This window comes from Carassius gibelio, chromosome B22 (assembly GCF_023724105.1).
Source record: "Carassius gibelio isolate Cgi1373 ecotype wild population from Czech Republic chromosome B22, carGib1.2-hapl.c, whole genome shotgun sequence".
Classification (NCBI taxonomy): Eukaryota; Metazoa; Chordata; class Actinopteri; order Cypriniformes; family Cyprinidae; genus Carassius; species Carassius gibelio.
Window position 1 is genome coordinate 25588099 of NC_068417.1, and position 14814 is coordinate 25602912.

Sequence of the window (14814 nt, forward strand, 5' to 3'; positions counted from 1 at the left end):
TTGAGATTGTAATGTAATTTGCAATCTTTCATTGGGCCAATCTGCTCATAATCTTGAGACCAATCAAACAAGCTAGACATGGAAAAGATTATTTATAATCTCATAAATCACTCTCATCCTGATCTTGCTCCTTTCTACAGGAAGAACAAACATGTATTCCCAAAATAGCCAACTCCTCAGTTTTAGATTAAAGCTGCAACTGCTGCCAGATGAGACAAGAGTTGACATTCTGTGAAGTCTCACAAATACACAAACGCATTTAAAAAGGAATTAAATAATTAATAAACAGGCCCGAAGTCTGTATTTCTAACCAGGTTTTGCTTCAGGTTCCAGATTTTTGTCATCTAGTGATAGCACAGTTCCAAAATGATGTATAATACAAAAAAATAAATAAAGCAGAAGCAGTATCCACACTGGAATTTAATGTTAGCCCAGCCAAGTCATATTCATATTTATTTTCCAAGTATCAAGACATAACGTGCAACCTATCCATGCTGGCATCTGCCTAATTTGGCTGCTTCTACCTTAATTATCCTAAAAATAATGAGTTTGGATGCGCATACTTTGACATCAGCATCAGAAGACATCTTCTCCATTTTAAACAGCGGTATCCTATTTCTAACTACGCTTTAGAAGAAAAAAAAATGAAGAAATATCGTATTTCTTTTTAATTCTGCATTGTTCACACGGAATAGAGCCCAAAATGGACAGTGCGGTTATCCTGTGGATAATTACAGTCTATGATAATTCCACAGATTTTGATAAATGATATGTAGGTTTCATGAACCTTGAACAAGTAAGAAAAAAATGCCTTCATGGCTAGCAATTAAGGAGTAACACTGATATCTAGCGGTAGAGAAGCGAGCTGCACGCTGCCCTCACTGTCGTGAAATCACGCATGCCTTCATCTGCCCACACTCAGTTCAAAGGTCGATCTGAAGATGGCAGAGTCATTGATTTGTAACAACACGCAAAGCAGGTAGAAAAACGTGGGGGTTTACTACTAAATACTACCATATTTCTATGAACTATATGTTTTTTTAAAACAGTTTGTTGGCTATTATATTATAACCACGCAGTAGATCCAAACATAAAAGAAAGTTTTCCTGTCCTACAGGGTGAGTTCTGTGCTGAACAGAGATGTCAAGCAGTTCGGAAAGAAGTTCATGTTTGATTCTAATGAGGACACGTGCTGGAATTCTGACCAGGTGACGTTACTTCAGCCGAGCTGGTGCGACGCTCCGTGCCGTTTTCTCATGCTCGTAAAACCCATTTTACCAACTTCTTCTTAAAAACAGGGTGAATCCCAGTGGGTTGTCTTGGAGTTTCCACAGCCTGTGAAAGTGTCCGAGCTCAGGTTACAATTCCAAGGAGGCTTTTCAGGGAAATCTTGCAAATTACAAGGTCAGTCAACACAAACAATATTAGCGTTTAGCGGTAAAACCTTAAAATATAGACTTCCCATGAGCTCCGAGGTTGTCAAGGGATGGTAATGGAATAATTTGCTGTCATTTTAATTCATTTCTAAGAACGATTTAAGTAGCCTGTAGGCTACTTTCCACAAATGCTATTTGCTGTTGCCATGAAAACCCGAAATCGCGGCAAAATGGCTCAACGTAAAAGAAATTAAATAAAAAAAGCTCAACGTATAGCGCCCACTCCCACGAAGCATTGCGAATAATTCCGTGAATTTATTTTGATATTTTGTTTTATTTTTGTTTAAATTATATTACTATTTTTTTTCTCCAATAAAGACACCATATTTGCTGTCTTAATATAACATGTTCCTTGCCTTATTATGATTTTTTTTTTATTTTTATCTGATATAGTTTTACGCATTTTAGTTTGACACTTTCTGCAGTTAACATATTTAAGCCAAGTGGCACAAAATGAATGGCTTTTATTTAGTCTTTTGAATCATATTCAACAGATTACTTAAAAAAAAAAAAAAAAAAAAAAAAAAAAACGTATTCTTTCGTGTACAAAACAAGTGACATTCATTAAATTGATTCATGGATAAACTTAGTTTTATTCACCACTAAAAAATCACCACTGTGATGAACTGCAGCCCAAGGCATATCTATGACGACCAACCATTTTAATTAAAAAGAGATACAAATTAATAATAGACATTTAAAATGTTTGTTTTCTACAGGTTCTGCCAAAGAAGAGGATCTTAAACATATTGTAGACTTCTATCCAGAGGACAACAACTGTCTACAAATATCCTTCCAGATATTTGCAATATTATTCATTATTATACCTTCAGTAATCACCACCTTTTGTTATTTTTGCATCCGCTTGGATATATGCATGTCACCATATTTTCTCAGATTGAGTGTCTTCTGAAGTCCCTCACAGTCAGTGGAGTTTTCTAGTACACTAACCTACTACAGCTTCTTTTTTCCCCTCTTTTCCTGGCCAATGGCCAAATTGCCCATGTCTTCCGTTTATCCCAAGCTTATCAAATCCTTGATTCTTCACCCACAGCTTTCCCATTCAAGATGCCCCTTTGGTTCAGAGGCTGAAAATAGTGTTTGAAAACAGTGCTGACTTTTTTGGAAGAGTAATTGTTTACATGTTGGATATCCTGGGGGAGAAGTGTTTGTAATGTTTTGAGAAAAGGACAAAGAGGAAGTACGGTATGAAGAGGCGGGAATGCCAGACAACTTGTCTTGCTTTCACCTCTGGATGAGGAATTTTATTTCCACCTACTCTCAGGAAAAGCATGAACGGATGTTGCTTTTGCTCTCATTTCCTTTCTTTCTAGAGAGACTTTATGGATTATATTCACATCAAGTCAAAACACATGAACTACACATTGGTAAAAAGGTTTTTTAATTAAAAAAAGTATAATAATAATACAAAACCGATTTTTCTTTTACATCTCCTATGTCAAAATAAAGCTATAAAATATGCAGGATAATTGTAAGGTATTGTAAGAGCAGTCCTCAGCTTCATGTGTTTCCAGACATTTTTTCTGAAACTGGTTCCCGGAAGAGCTTCAAAATATGATCTTCAAGCAGTTTTTGCACTGCAAGTAAGTTGAAAGACTTGTAAGTTATTCATTAATACAATTCAAATGTATCATTTGTTGTATTAATATAGTGTGGAATGACTCTTGCCTTTTTTGTGGCCCAGTGCAACAGCGAGAGCAACAGGACTGTAGCCAGAGTCTGCCTCAAACGTGATATCTGCCCCACATCCTAAACACAAACTTGCCTTTATTTCATCATCACAAATATTAAAATGCACGAATATTGTGAAGACTCACTTAAGAGAGCTTCAACACATTTTGTGTGATTCCCGCGAACTGCGTACAAAAGAGGGGTCCCACCATTCTGTTAGAAAGTAAGAAAGATTTTAGATGTTTCTGTAGTATATAATGGTAGTGTATTTTGTATTTGTAAAGTTTTACCAACATTTTCCAAATAGTTAAACTGCTCGTACCCAGTCATAGGAATCAACATCGACACCATGTTGAAGGAGAATATCAACAATATCGGCAAATCCTCCTGCGCTGGCCAAAGACAAGGCACTTTCTCGTTCTCTAGCGAGTGTTTTTGGATCGGCTCCCTGATATAATATAAAATAAAGTTTATATATATAGTCCAAACTTAGTGGCTACAAAAAAAAGTGTCTTTCTCACCTTCTGAAGGAGGAACTCCACCATCATTATCTCTCCAAAAGCAGCTGCCCACATTAATGGTGTGAAACCTCGCTCATCTTGACTGTTAAGTAGAGAACTGTCTGCAAGATTACCCAAATATATACATACATATTTATTCATTCATTCATCTATTTATTTGCTTATTTATGCATGCATTCCATTATTTATTTATATCAGCAAGTGTTATACGTCATATTTATCGATACCTTTGGATAAATGTAACTCCAGTTGTGAAATCTCACCATGGGCTGCCAGCTGATGAATTGATAGATCTGCAAGACATCATTAAATTTAAAAAACTATTAGATGACTTCACGGAAATCTGCCCACAGTATATATATATAGGAGGAGGTGGCAGACTCACTGTCTAAAGTGGCGGGTCGAACTGTGACCTCATTCCCCCGTTGTTTATTTGTCAGAGTGGTCGAGTGGTTTACTGCATTTTCATCACTTCGGTTTTCCATTATCACATATCATTACACCTGCTTTAAATGTACGCAATATAGAAAATATAAAGAAATAACTAATTAACATAGCGCCAATTATTATGCAGAATAAGTTAATAATGCTAATATAAAGTAACAAAAGATGACTTATGAGAATCTTACCTTCGAGTGTTTACATGATCTTAAACTTCACAGGTTCGTGTGATCGTGGGCTATGTGCTGCTTTTTGTTTCCTGATTCGGTTGCCAAAGTGAAACTGAAATTGAAGTCTTGCAAGTACTTTGAAAAAGCGCACATTCAAAGTCTATTGAGAGATGTATGAAACAGTAAGCTACTTTTCTCATAATATGTATCTTGCTTTTGGCTGCAAAATTAATCGCATCTTTTTTTTTTTTTTTTAAAGAACAATTGGAGTTTGGTTTCGTGAACGAGTCGGGGGTTTGAACGAATCTTTTCAGGAATCGTTTTAGTTCACTCCTTAAGGGGGTCCTGTTATGCTTTTTCACTTTTTCAATTCTAGTTAGTCTGTAATGTTGTTGTTGATTGAGCATAAAAAAGATCTGAATAGTTCAAAGTCCGCTTCAAAAAGAGATATTTTAATTTAACACAAAACACTTTTAAAAAACTATACCAAACAGACTCATACAACAACATATTTTCCAGGATTTGTGACATCACAAATATCGAAGAATGGGACAAGATCTGGTTGAGCTGCGCTAGACAAGTCAACGAGTGTTATCACTATGTCCGAGACACTAGTTTTTCCAAGCCAAACGAACTAAAGTGGTGACAATCACCAATAAGGGTTTAAATCGCGCTCAAATTTATTTGATTTTGAAGCATATTGATACTGAAGCTAACAGGCGGCTATGGTAAGGGGCGTGACATTTCCCGACCAGGCACTGAGTGGAGCCAATCACAACACACACTGGCACAGCTAACCAATCACAGCACATTTCGTATTTCAGAAGGCGGGCCTTCATTTGATACAGTAACTGTTTGAACTGTGGGGAGAAAGGTGTTATAATAATGTAACATTTGTGAAAAATAATGTTTTTCGAACAACCTAGTGTTTAAGACTGTTCTAGTACACCCCCACCCCCCCAAAAAAATGGTTAAATGATTCAATGAATTCTTACTGGTGAACCGACTCAAATGATTCGATTCACTCAGATGAATCATAATCTTTAGAACTAGTGGCTAGGAACTAGATATTGTCCTGCTGTTCCTCCGGATGATGTTTTGGAAGCACACTTTTAGGGAAACAGCTGCTCTTTGGTAACACAGAAAGATATTTATATCATACGTTAATACTTAATAAAAATGGAGGATCAAGAAATGCAGTTGAAAGTAAAAAGAGGTACAATAGATAGATTCAGAGTTTTGATGTCTATAGATTAATGTTTAATAACCGAGGACGACTCCGTGTACTTGTGTTTACATGATCTTTAACATGTAATTTGCAGTACTGAATTGATTAGACGCCTAATTTAAGCGTGTCAGTTGTCTGATTTGAGATTACACATGATTTAATATGAACCTGATGAAGAGATACTGATTGTATGTTTGATTTATTTTTGCTACAGTGACTGATAAATTCACAGAGAGTATGTGTGTTTTGGCCAATGAACCGTCGATAGCGCTTTATAGGTTACAGGAGCACGTCAGGAGATCCCTACCAGAGCTCGTGCAACACAAGGTAAGTGACCTTGTTTTAATTTGTTCCCTAGCCTATATTGCAGTAATGCAGACAGTGCATTTGCAGAAACACTGTAATTAGGTTATTTTAAAGAGATTTGCCTGAATGATTAACATTTGACCTGCTATATTAGAAACATACAGGTTTCACTTAAGTATCTCACTTTACACTGTAAATGATAATAGTAAATTATAAAATACTATAACATACTATTCTTGCTGGAAAACAATGCCATATGGTGTAATATATTACTGATATATTATTTCCTGTGACAGCAAGCAACTGACTTTCAAAATATCCTACACTTAATAGTTTTACTTAAGCTTTTTAATTGGTAGTTTGTTATATTCTGTTCTATGTTTTATTGTTGTTATTTATTGTCTAATGTTAAATATGATATATTATTGTTGTGTTTTAATTTAGCCTGTTTGTAGTGCATTGGGTATGATAAAGCATATTATAAATTAAATGAATAATTATTATTACTTAAGCAAGCACTGAATTGTTGTTCTGATTTATTGTAGACAGACATGCATGTTGTGTATTTATTTTTGTTGTTTTATTTTAATTAATTGTCTTTGTATTTTTGTAGCACTTTGGGTTTGGGAATCTTGCATAATAAATCAAATTAATTCTAATATTATTGTATTATCAAGTTGACCTAAGTGTTGTAATTACAGAATAATTGTACTTATTTTGCTTTATCGTTGTTATTTATTGTATTTTCTTTTATTTTTGTACCACTTTGAGTATGAGAAAAGTGCATTATAAACAAAAAAATATATACATTTAATGTTCTCATATTAGCAAGTTGACTGAAGTGCCGTGATGAATTGTGATTTTGTAGACGGACATGCAGAGTTGGGAGGAACAAAGTCAAGGAGCAATCTACTCTGTTGAATATGCATGCAGGTAAGATATGCATTACACAAATGGATTATTTCCATTATATAGAACTTTATTAAATGTACTTCATGTCTGTTTTTGTGTGTGTGTGTCTTTCAGTGCAGTTAAAAGCATGACGAACAGTAGTCTCTATTTCAAGAATATAGATGGTCTGCTCCGGCAAGCCATTTCACTGAAGGAACAGATCAGCAGCTCACAGGGTCGAAGGTTGTAGTCACCATCCATTTCAATGCAATTACATGCATTTGCATTATTATTATTTATTTGGAGTTTTATATATCACGTCACTGTTGAATGTAAATGTGGCATTGACATCCTGTAAATTTTCTTTGCTCGTTTGCTTCACTTTTAATTTGCTCACCTTTTCTGTTTTTAAACATACATGTCACTTCAGTGTTGTGAAACCTGCAATTAATCCAAATGATACACCCACACACACCTCAGTCACACCTCCTTGACTCATGGAAGTCTTTCTCCAAGGTTTGTTTAACTTCCTTTTTTTTTTCTACATCACATATGCAGTGTTAGTGTAGATTTGATAGTTTATGTACACAATTTCAGTAATTATTTTTATTATTATGACAGAAATTTTAAATGCCGATTCAGATCAGCTTCTCCTATAAGTTATTCCATTATGCCATTTTCCTAACCTTTATAGTTGTATTATTCTGCTCCAAAATATGTCTTTCTAGTAAAAAAAAAGAGAACAATTCACTATCCTACAGCTACACAAAAATTCTCAAGTATTTCAGTAGTAATTTCACATTTTAACAATTAGTCTGATTTCTAACACCTGTCCTGTAAGTTGATATTAGGTGTACGAAAAATACATGTTTACAAATTTTGCTTTAAATGTCATGTAAATAAGATGTTATAATCTGATGAAAAAGCAGTACATTGTGAAATACTTCTTCAATTTGAAAGAACTATTTTCTATTTTAAGATATCTGTGATGCAAAGCTGAATTTGTCTTCAGTGTCACATGATCCTACAGAAATCTATTATTTAAACTGTAGTAATATTACACAATGTTAACGTTTAAAAAATGTTCGGCAAAAAAGAAAGCAGGCTTACAGAACATAATAGACTTCTTTCAAAAAAAAAAAAAAAATCTGAATTATTCCACCAGTGTCTAGGTGAATACACTGTATGTATGTATATATATATGTATAGTACATATTTTTTATATAATGCCCATCTTAACATCAAACTAGATGCGTGGTACCATTCATACTAAAGTTGAGTCCTTGATCGTGGCTTTTCTAGCAAGTACAGATCTCATCTCACTGTTGACTCCGTTCCAGGGTTTGGTCTGTGCTTGAAACAGGCCGGACTCTGTCGAAAGTGTCCGGTGCGTCCGTCTGCTCCCACCGCTACTGTAGCCGTCCTTATCACTGCGAGGGCCGTTAGATGCCGAGTACTGCGGTTTAGGATCCATGTGAGCGGGGTTGATGAAATGGCTGTGCAGGTTGGCTAAGCTGTGCTGCCTCCTTGGCTTTTCCGCAGCGCTTAGATTCAACGTATGGATGCCAGCGATGTTTTCAGGGTTGCTGTGGTACATGGTGTGGGCTTGTTCATTGTGGAAGTGTTTGGCTGTATGTGCGGCGCGTATTGAGGAGTGAATAACGATAAGTAGCAGGACGAGAACACCGGAGGAAAGCACGCACACGCTGGCTACGCCCGTCTCAACTTCAAACACCAGTAACATGTAAATAGACATAGCTGTGAGGGGGAAAAAAGGAAATATGTATGTCAGATACCTCCATGCTGTGTCATCTGAATGATGAATATATACTAATGTACTGTTGTTTTCACAGGAAGAGAGCTTTGGATCATGGCATGCATAAGGATGGAGGAGAAAAGCACAACTCTGGGATATAAACTGATGAAGATCTGGATGAAACAATATAGCATATTCGCTTGTGGCCACCACTTCATATTAATGATTACTGCTACTCTAAAATATGGAAGCCCAATGTCAAATCACAAAATTACAAAATAAAAAAGGTAATTCTGAGTTTAAAATAAGAAATAAATACGTATAATGAGATAGGAGTCAGTACATTATGCAATATAGGCCCGGTTTCACAGACAGGGTTTAGGTTAAGCCAGGATAAGGCCATAGTTCAATTACGACATTTAACTATTTTTTTGAAATATGTCTTGGATAAAAACATTGGTGGTGTGCATCTTGAGACAAAACGATGAATCTGACCAATTTTAAGATCAGTCAGTGCAAGTTTCTTTCAGTTAAAACAGCCCAGACGTGCATTTTAGTCTGGGACTAGGCTTAAGCCGGAGGATAAAGTCCCAGTTTGCACGGTTTAAAGTCAAATTGTGAGATGAAAGTCACAGTTGGAAAAACTAAAGTTGCAACTGCAAAGAAAAATATTGCATTTGCAAGATTTGATGTAACACTGAAGTAAAGTCAACATTATAAAATTCTAATACATAATTATGGAATTTAATATCACAGTTAGAAAAAAAAAAAAAGTTGCAACTCCAAAAAAAAAAAAAAAAAAGTATAGGGAAGTTTAATGTCACACTGCAACATTTAAAGTCAAATTATAAGAAATAAAGTCACATACAGTAGGATATATAAAGTAGCAAGTAGCCATTGCGAGATCTAATATTGCATTAATAAATAAATTAACATTATGAGAGATAAATTAAACGTTACAATTGCAAGATATAAAGTCAGTTTTTCTTTATTCTGAGGCAGAAATGGGCTTCGTTACTAAAAATTTAGTAAATCTTTCGGTATTGACATGATATTTATAAGCTGCTTTTGGAGTTTTGGTTACAATTTCTACACATTTTGCACACTAAATCTTCATTTTTTTGTAATAAGGTCAATGTAAATGTGTATATACTGTTTTTAATGATTAAAGTTTTTAAGTATAATTCATGACATGACTTCCATGTGGTTTTTGTGTTCCACTTACCAGCTAAGTAAACTGAAACTCCAAGGCAAAACAGTCCAATTGTCACATGGCGGACAACCCTGCTATCCAGTAGAAACCAGTCGGCCCTTAGAATATAAGCAGAAGCTGGGATCATTTCATCTTGTGTGGACGAGTAGCAGGGCCTCATTTTCAAAACTAACAAACTGATTTCGAAGACCTGCTAGAATTGGCAACAAGCCTTTCTCTGTCTGTTCTTTATATTAAATACATTTTAAAATGGATAAACCTGGGTTATATCTGAAAAAGATGTTCTAGAGGTCAATATAAAATTCAAAAGCCCATTAAATGTAATTTACCAAGAGTGGCCCCCAAATACTTAGATATTTGAGCTTCCGAGCATTTTTACAGAGCTAACTCTTTTTCTCTCAATTTTTTTTTGTTTCTCTCAATCCCTCGAGGTTATTTTTAGCTCATGAATAAAGAAATTCTCAAGTTCTCAGATTTACTATGAACATCTGCCACTAACGTCCAAAAACAGTCCAAATGATTTTTCTATTAAGCTCTTTACAACGGTTTTATCACTTCACAAACTTTTTTTTTTTCGGAATGTTTTGCTCTAAAAGTCTGCTTAAATTTGTTTTGAAATTCTGTACCTAACTATGGTAAAGTGTCTACTTAATTAAGCAAGTTTCTCCATTACCTTTGTGTATCTGGTTCTCCTCGGCATATTTCAGTAGCGAAATAGCTGTGAAGCAAACACACAACAACAGAGCTCAAGTTGAGTGTCAGTGACAAGGCTGAGAGGACCGTGGACACGGGCTTTAATACAGCCGTGATCTCACTCGACCCTAAAGGAGACGAATCCTTTATAACAGCCTGTTGCGTTTGGAGCTGGAAGATCAAAATGACGGACAAGACGGACATGATTGCGGACGAAATCCCTAAAAACGCGAGGACCACGAGAGAACGCTGACTGTAGGACTGCGTCATGTCCGACAGTGATTAAATGTCCGAAGTACTATGTAAACAAACCGGCAAAGCTGCGAAAGTGCATTGAAAAACGACGTTTTCCCACTTTTCCTCGATATCTTCCCACTCAGTTTTCTGTTTGCGGGTTTCTTGACAAGGAAAACAAACGATGCTCGAGAGGCTGCTGTGGAATGCGCGTGCTCTCGTGCCGCTGTTGTTCAGTCAGAGCATGTGATCCACTTTAAATCCCCAGATTAAAAACTTTTTTCATGCAACAATGGAGTTTTTATTTGTATTTATTCGCACACGCAAGGCAGCCGCTGGCTCGTTCTTTATAAGAGCTTTATTTGGCTCTTGAGAACGTTTCTCCAAAGGAATGCTAATACCTCTCCGTGTTGTTGTCGTTCATAGCATTCAACAGGTGTAGTGCACTAATTTAAGTCTATTTTTCATACAACATTCTGCTCGTACCTTAAGCATAACCAAATTTAGGGGGAAAATATTGTTTTATATTTTTATTATTATTATTTTTTGTCTTCGAATGCATCTTTACAGTTTTTAACCTTTATATTTTAAAACTTATATGATACATTTATTTATTTATTTATCAGCCACTCTTATCTAAACCTAGGTAGCACACATACGTCTTCAAGATTTCTGTTAAAGATTACTTGATCTGGAAAGCATCTGCCATGGACAAACATCTGTCTTTAAGACGGTTTTACATACCGTTGAGGTCAAAAGTTTACATCCCCCTTTCAGAATCTGCTAAATGTTCATAATTTTACTAAAATAAGAGGGTTCATACAAAATGCTGCTCCAGAAGGGAAAAAAACCACACATTAAGAGCAGGGGGGTGAACACTTTTGAACAGAATGGAGATGTGTAAATGTTTCTTATTTTGTCTAAATATCATATTGTTTCATTTAGTACTGTCCTTTAGAAGATATAGAAGATAGTTACATGTTTCCCAGATGATCAAATAAGTTACATTTACCCTGATCATCAAATCTCTTAATGGATTTTTTTCTTCTTCTGGAGCATCAGTGAGCTTTTGAATCTTCTGTAATAGTAGCGTATGAGTCCTTCAGTTTTCCTCAGTGTGAAAAGATGGACACCAAATCACACAGTCATTGTTGGAAAGGGTTCAAATACACGAAAACCAAAGAATTAGTGGGAGCTGAAGGATTTTTCTGAAGAGCAGCAGGATGTTTAACTGTTCAGGACAAACCATGAACAACTATCACTAAACAAAAACACACAGCTGTGGATCATTTAGCTAACAACACAGCACTCAAAATCTTTTGAACAGGGTCGCTTTTGTAAATTAAACTATTATTTTCTCCTGTGGGCTATGTGTAAACATATTTAATGTGAAATATCTTTTTTTCAGGTCAGTACTAAATAAACAATAACAAGCACTTTGAATGATCCCTCTTATTTTGGTAAAATAATTCACATTTTGCAGTTTCTGAAAGGGGGCATGTAAACTTTTGACCTCAACTGTATATTCATATAAAACTAATAAACGTCATCGTCAAACGTCAAATATTTGACATCTGATAGGAAACGTCCCATAGACATATTGCAGATTGGCAAATGTCTTGCAGATGTAAATGCAAACGTCAAATAGACGTCTCTGTGATGTAGCCTATGTGTGCTAAGTGACTTACAAACATTGTCCAGAATAATACAAACTAAAGGGATATATGAATAGTAAAGGAATATCATAAGTTATAAATAGTCATTTTTAGTGTATTTTTCACATTATCTTGCAACGCAGAAGATATTTTCTTTGAATGCACAAGATCTCAGCTTCATAAAGCGCTAAGTAGCAGCAGTGCGCTGTAAAACTATTTACCCTGCAAACCAGTGTGTTTATAATGATGAATTGAAATTACATAATAAGAAATATCAGTTTGCAGCCTAACTGGCTGTTTTGCACAAATACCTGGAAGTGAACGAAACCAAAAGCCTCACAAACTCAAGTTTAAAATGGCAGTTTGTTAACACCTGTAATTGAAAATTGATCGAGAATTCCCAAATAAAATGTGCAAGAGATTTTGAAATTATGCTGTAGCTATATATAGGCTAATCATAAACAGGCCTATACTATAAATATTTAAAAAACATATTAAAAACAACATCATGCAAGAACTTTCTTTTTTTATTTGTCTAAAGCGGTTACTTCACACTGTAGTATTTCTTATCCTTTAACAAATAACGTAAGGAACGAGCTTGCTAGAATGCTCAAACGGTTTTTGTTTGGGTGCATGGGTCTGAGTGAAATGGGCCTACTTGCATGAAAAGATGCTTAAACCGGTGCATATTTGTAGTGTCATTCACAAAAGTATGTATATTAAGAATGATTATTTTGCACCAAAATTTAAATACACAACAAGAAAGATGTATAGATCTGGAGGAATGGACCAAAGTTTGAGAACACTACGGTAAGAGACCCTGCGACTCCATTGCTTTTTGTGTGTGTGTGTGTGTGTGTTTTGAAGGTGGTGCAAATAGAGGCAGTAATTGCTGCTTTTTAAAACTGATAAAGCTTCACTTCGTTGCCTTAGAGACAAGCATTGCACTCTGTTGGACTCAGTTAAAAGGCAATGAAAAGCTTTTTGAAAAATAGCCCACATCCAATCACATCTTCTCATTTCTTAGAGCTATGCTTGGTTATAAATTACTATGAAATGAATGACATTCTATACAAGTAATATCCTGATGAAAAAGGGAAAAACTAACATCTTCACTCTTTGTTTTGTATGTTACAGGTGTAGAAGCAGTGCTGAAGATAGAAAGAGCATCTAGCCTATGGTTGGCCTTTATCAGGAACATTTTATTTATGAATCTAAATGCTATAAGCATGATATTTAAGATTATTGGCATGAAGGTGAAACGTTGCTTGTTACCTTAACCCTCGATGCGCAGGTGGGGTATTTTTTTTTCTCAGAATGGCCTGATGGGAACTCAAGGTCTGCCGCTGTGCTGAACGCGATAAGCCAGACACTAAAAAAAACCCCATTGCCTGAAGAATCGCCTGAACATGAACGCTGACCAGAGAGGCTATTTCTGAATCCGAGACACTCACCACATGTACAAAAACTTCAGGCCGCTGATGTTGTCAAAAGCAGAAGTGAGAAGTTTCAGGGAAAAAAAAGGTTGCCACTTGACACTTTCCAGACTTTCCTTTATTCGATATGAGACGCAGTTATGTGGAGCAGTAATTATATGAACTGCTATAAATGCATTATACACTTTACATAAAGGTTCTGGTAACTTAAAAAGGTTTTATACTCTTAAAAATAAAGGTTCTAAAATGAAGAACCATTCTGGGTTCCTCAAAGGTACTTTCAGTGAGCAGTTCTTAAAATAAATAGTTTTTTTTCCTAATGTGAAGAACCTTTTTATAATGTAAAGAATCGTGTTTGACTATAGAGAACCTTTTGTGGAAATGGAAAGGTTCCATGGATGTTAAGTCTTAATATGATTATGATTATTAGAAATCGTATTAGACCTTTGATTTCGGTTACATTTAATTACATTAATTAACATAAAATAAGAAAAAATTGACATAAAAGTCAGATTTAATTTAATTTGATTTAATTTAATTTAATTTAAAAAAATGCTCCAACCCTAAATGAAATCTTAATTTTCTCCATAAACTATATTGAATATTCAGTAAGCCTTTTTAGGCAAGAGTGATTTTTGGGCTAATTTGCTTTCATAACTTTTGTTGCATTTTATCTGTCAGAGTTACAATAGATATCTCTTAGAGCCGTTTTCTCATTTGTTTTGATTTTGATAGCCAGAAATCTCCACTGATTTATATATTCTTAAAAATGAAGATATATCTGAAATGAATCTTTTCTGTCTGTTGACAGTATTTCTTCGAGCATTTATTTATTAAGTGATAAAATAATATAAGGAAACCTTTAATATGTCAGCAAAATTAAAAGAAAATTTTGAACTTGGCTTTAAACAGTGCTTCGTTTTCTCTTCTGCAAATGTATGCAAGTGCATATTTAATTACAAAATTGCTCATATGCCTCATTTAAATGTAATATTTCTGAAAACTTAGTTCAGTCTTAATGTACTGTGATTAATCAACTGGGATGATCTCTGTTAATTGAAAGTTGAATTTTGACCCTTTTGCCTTAAAATCAATGTTTGTGTCTGTTCCTTCCAGACTGGAGGGATCTTCCTGCAGGAGGG

General features: G+C 35.1%; 4 protein-coding genes across 6 annotated transcripts; 2 read left to right on the forward strand and 2 right to left on the reverse strand.

Moving 5' to 3' along the window:
- The first annotated feature begins 677 nt into the window (after window positions 1-677).
- Window positions 678-2869, forward strand: LOC127988069 (nuclear receptor 2C2-associated protein). Its single transcript, XM_052590583.1, has 5 exons — window positions 678-979; window positions 1118-1208; window positions 1299-1404; window positions 2156-2223; window positions 2489-2869. Exons 1-5 carry the CDS (start codon window positions 942-944, stop codon window positions 2609-2611), a joined length of 426 nt encoding a protein of 141 aa, XP_052446543.1. The 5' UTR covers window positions 678-941; the 3' UTR covers window positions 2612-2869.
- Window positions 2822-4497, reverse strand: LOC127988068 (DNA-binding protein RFXANK). Of its 2 annotated transcripts, none has more exons than XM_052590582.1 (8): window positions 4279-4497; window positions 4035-4152; window positions 3877-3942; window positions 3650-3750; window positions 3451-3576; window positions 3275-3341; window positions 3126-3206; window positions 2822-3034 (listed from the first exon to the last, which is right to left on the reverse strand). In XM_052590582.1, exons 2-8 carry the CDS (start codon window positions 4132-4134, stop codon window positions 2958-2960), a joined length of 618 nt encoding a protein of 205 aa, XP_052446542.1. In that variant the 5' UTR covers window positions 4135-4152; window positions 4279-4497; the 3' UTR covers window positions 2822-2957. The 2 variants fall into 2 exon arrangements, with proteins under 2 accessions (XP_052446542.1, XP_052446541.1); XM_052590581.1 differs by having other exon boundaries at window positions 4035-4155; window positions 4279-4494.
- Window positions 4498-5325: 828 nt separating this feature from the next.
- Window positions 5326-9632, forward strand: borcs8 (BLOC-1 related complex subunit 8). 2 transcript variants are annotated; one of them, XM_052590584.1, is made up of 6 exons: window positions 5326-5476; window positions 5703-5815; window positions 6663-6727; window positions 6821-6928; window positions 7116-7201; window positions 8539-9632. In XM_052590584.1, the coding sequence occupies exons 1-5, from the start codon at window positions 5440-5442 to the stop codon at window positions 7177-7179; spliced, it is 387 nt and encodes a 128-aa protein (XP_052446544.1). In that variant the 5' UTR covers window positions 5326-5439; the 3' UTR covers window positions 7180-7201; window positions 8539-9632. The 2 variants fall into 2 exon arrangements, with proteins under 2 accessions (XP_052446544.1, XP_052446545.1); XM_052590585.1 differs by lacking the exon at window positions 7116-7201.
- tmem221 (transmembrane protein 221) lies at window positions 7277-10825 on the reverse strand. The gene is made up of 3 exons (XM_052590580.1): window positions 10328-10825; window positions 9667-9752; window positions 7277-8443 (listed from the first exon to the last, which is right to left on the reverse strand). The coding sequence occupies exons 1-3, from the start codon at window positions 10615-10617 to the stop codon at window positions 7950-7952; spliced, it is 870 nt and encodes a 289-aa protein (XP_052446540.1). The 5' UTR covers window positions 10618-10825; the 3' UTR covers window positions 7277-7949.
- Window positions 10826-14814: the final 3989 nt, after the last annotated feature.

Excerpts from the sequence above, each read along its gene's own strand:
- LOC127988069 (XM_052590583.1), top strand. The coding sequence starts at position 942 with ATGGCAGAGTCATTGATTTGTAACAACACGCAAAGCAG. Across the intron at positions 980-1,117 it reads TGTAACAACACGCAAAGCAG|GGTGAGTTCTGTGCTGAACA; the intron begins GTAGAAAAACGT and ends CCTGTCCTACAG. Across the intron at positions 1,209-1,298 it reads CGTGCTGGAATTCTGACCAG|GGTGAATCCCAGTGGGTTGT; the intron begins GTGACGTTACTT and ends TCTTAAAAACAG.
- LOC127988068 (XM_052590582.1), bottom strand. The coding sequence starts at position 4,134 with ATGGAAAACCGAAGTGATGAAAATGCAGTAAACCACTCGACCACTCTG. Across the intron at positions 3,751-3,876 it reads GGAGTTACATTTATCCAAAG|ACAGTTCTCTACTTAACAGT; the intron begins GTATCGATAAAT and ends GTAATCTTGCAG. Across the intron at positions 3,035-3,125 it reads TGCACTGGGCCACAAAAAAG|TGCAAAAACTGCTTGAAGAT; the intron begins GCAAGAGTCATT and ends ACTTACTTGCAG.
- borcs8 (XM_052590584.1), top strand. The coding sequence starts at position 5,440 with ATGGAGGATCAAGAAATGCAGTTGAAAGTAAAAAGAG. Across the intron at positions 5,477-5,702 it reads GCAGTTGAAAGTAAAAAGAG|TGACTGATAAATTCACAGAG; the intron begins GTACAATAGATA and ends TTTTTGCTACAG. Across the intron at positions 6,929-7,115 it reads AGCAGCTCACAGGGTCGAAG|TGTTGTGAAACCTGCAATTA; the intron begins GTTGTAGTCACC and ends ATGTCACTTCAG.
- tmem221 (XM_052590580.1), bottom strand. The coding sequence starts at position 10,617 with ATGACGCAGTCCTACAGTCAGCGTTCTCTCGTGGTCCTCGCGTTTTTA. Across the intron at positions 9,753-10,327 it reads GGAGAACCAGATACACAAAG|GGCCGACTGGTTTCTACTGG; the intron begins GTAATGGAGAAA and ends TTATATTCTAAG. Across the intron at positions 8,444-9,666 it reads AGTTTCAGTTTACTTAGCTG|CTATGTCTATTTACATGTTA; the intron begins GTAAGTGGAACA and ends TCCCCCTCACAG.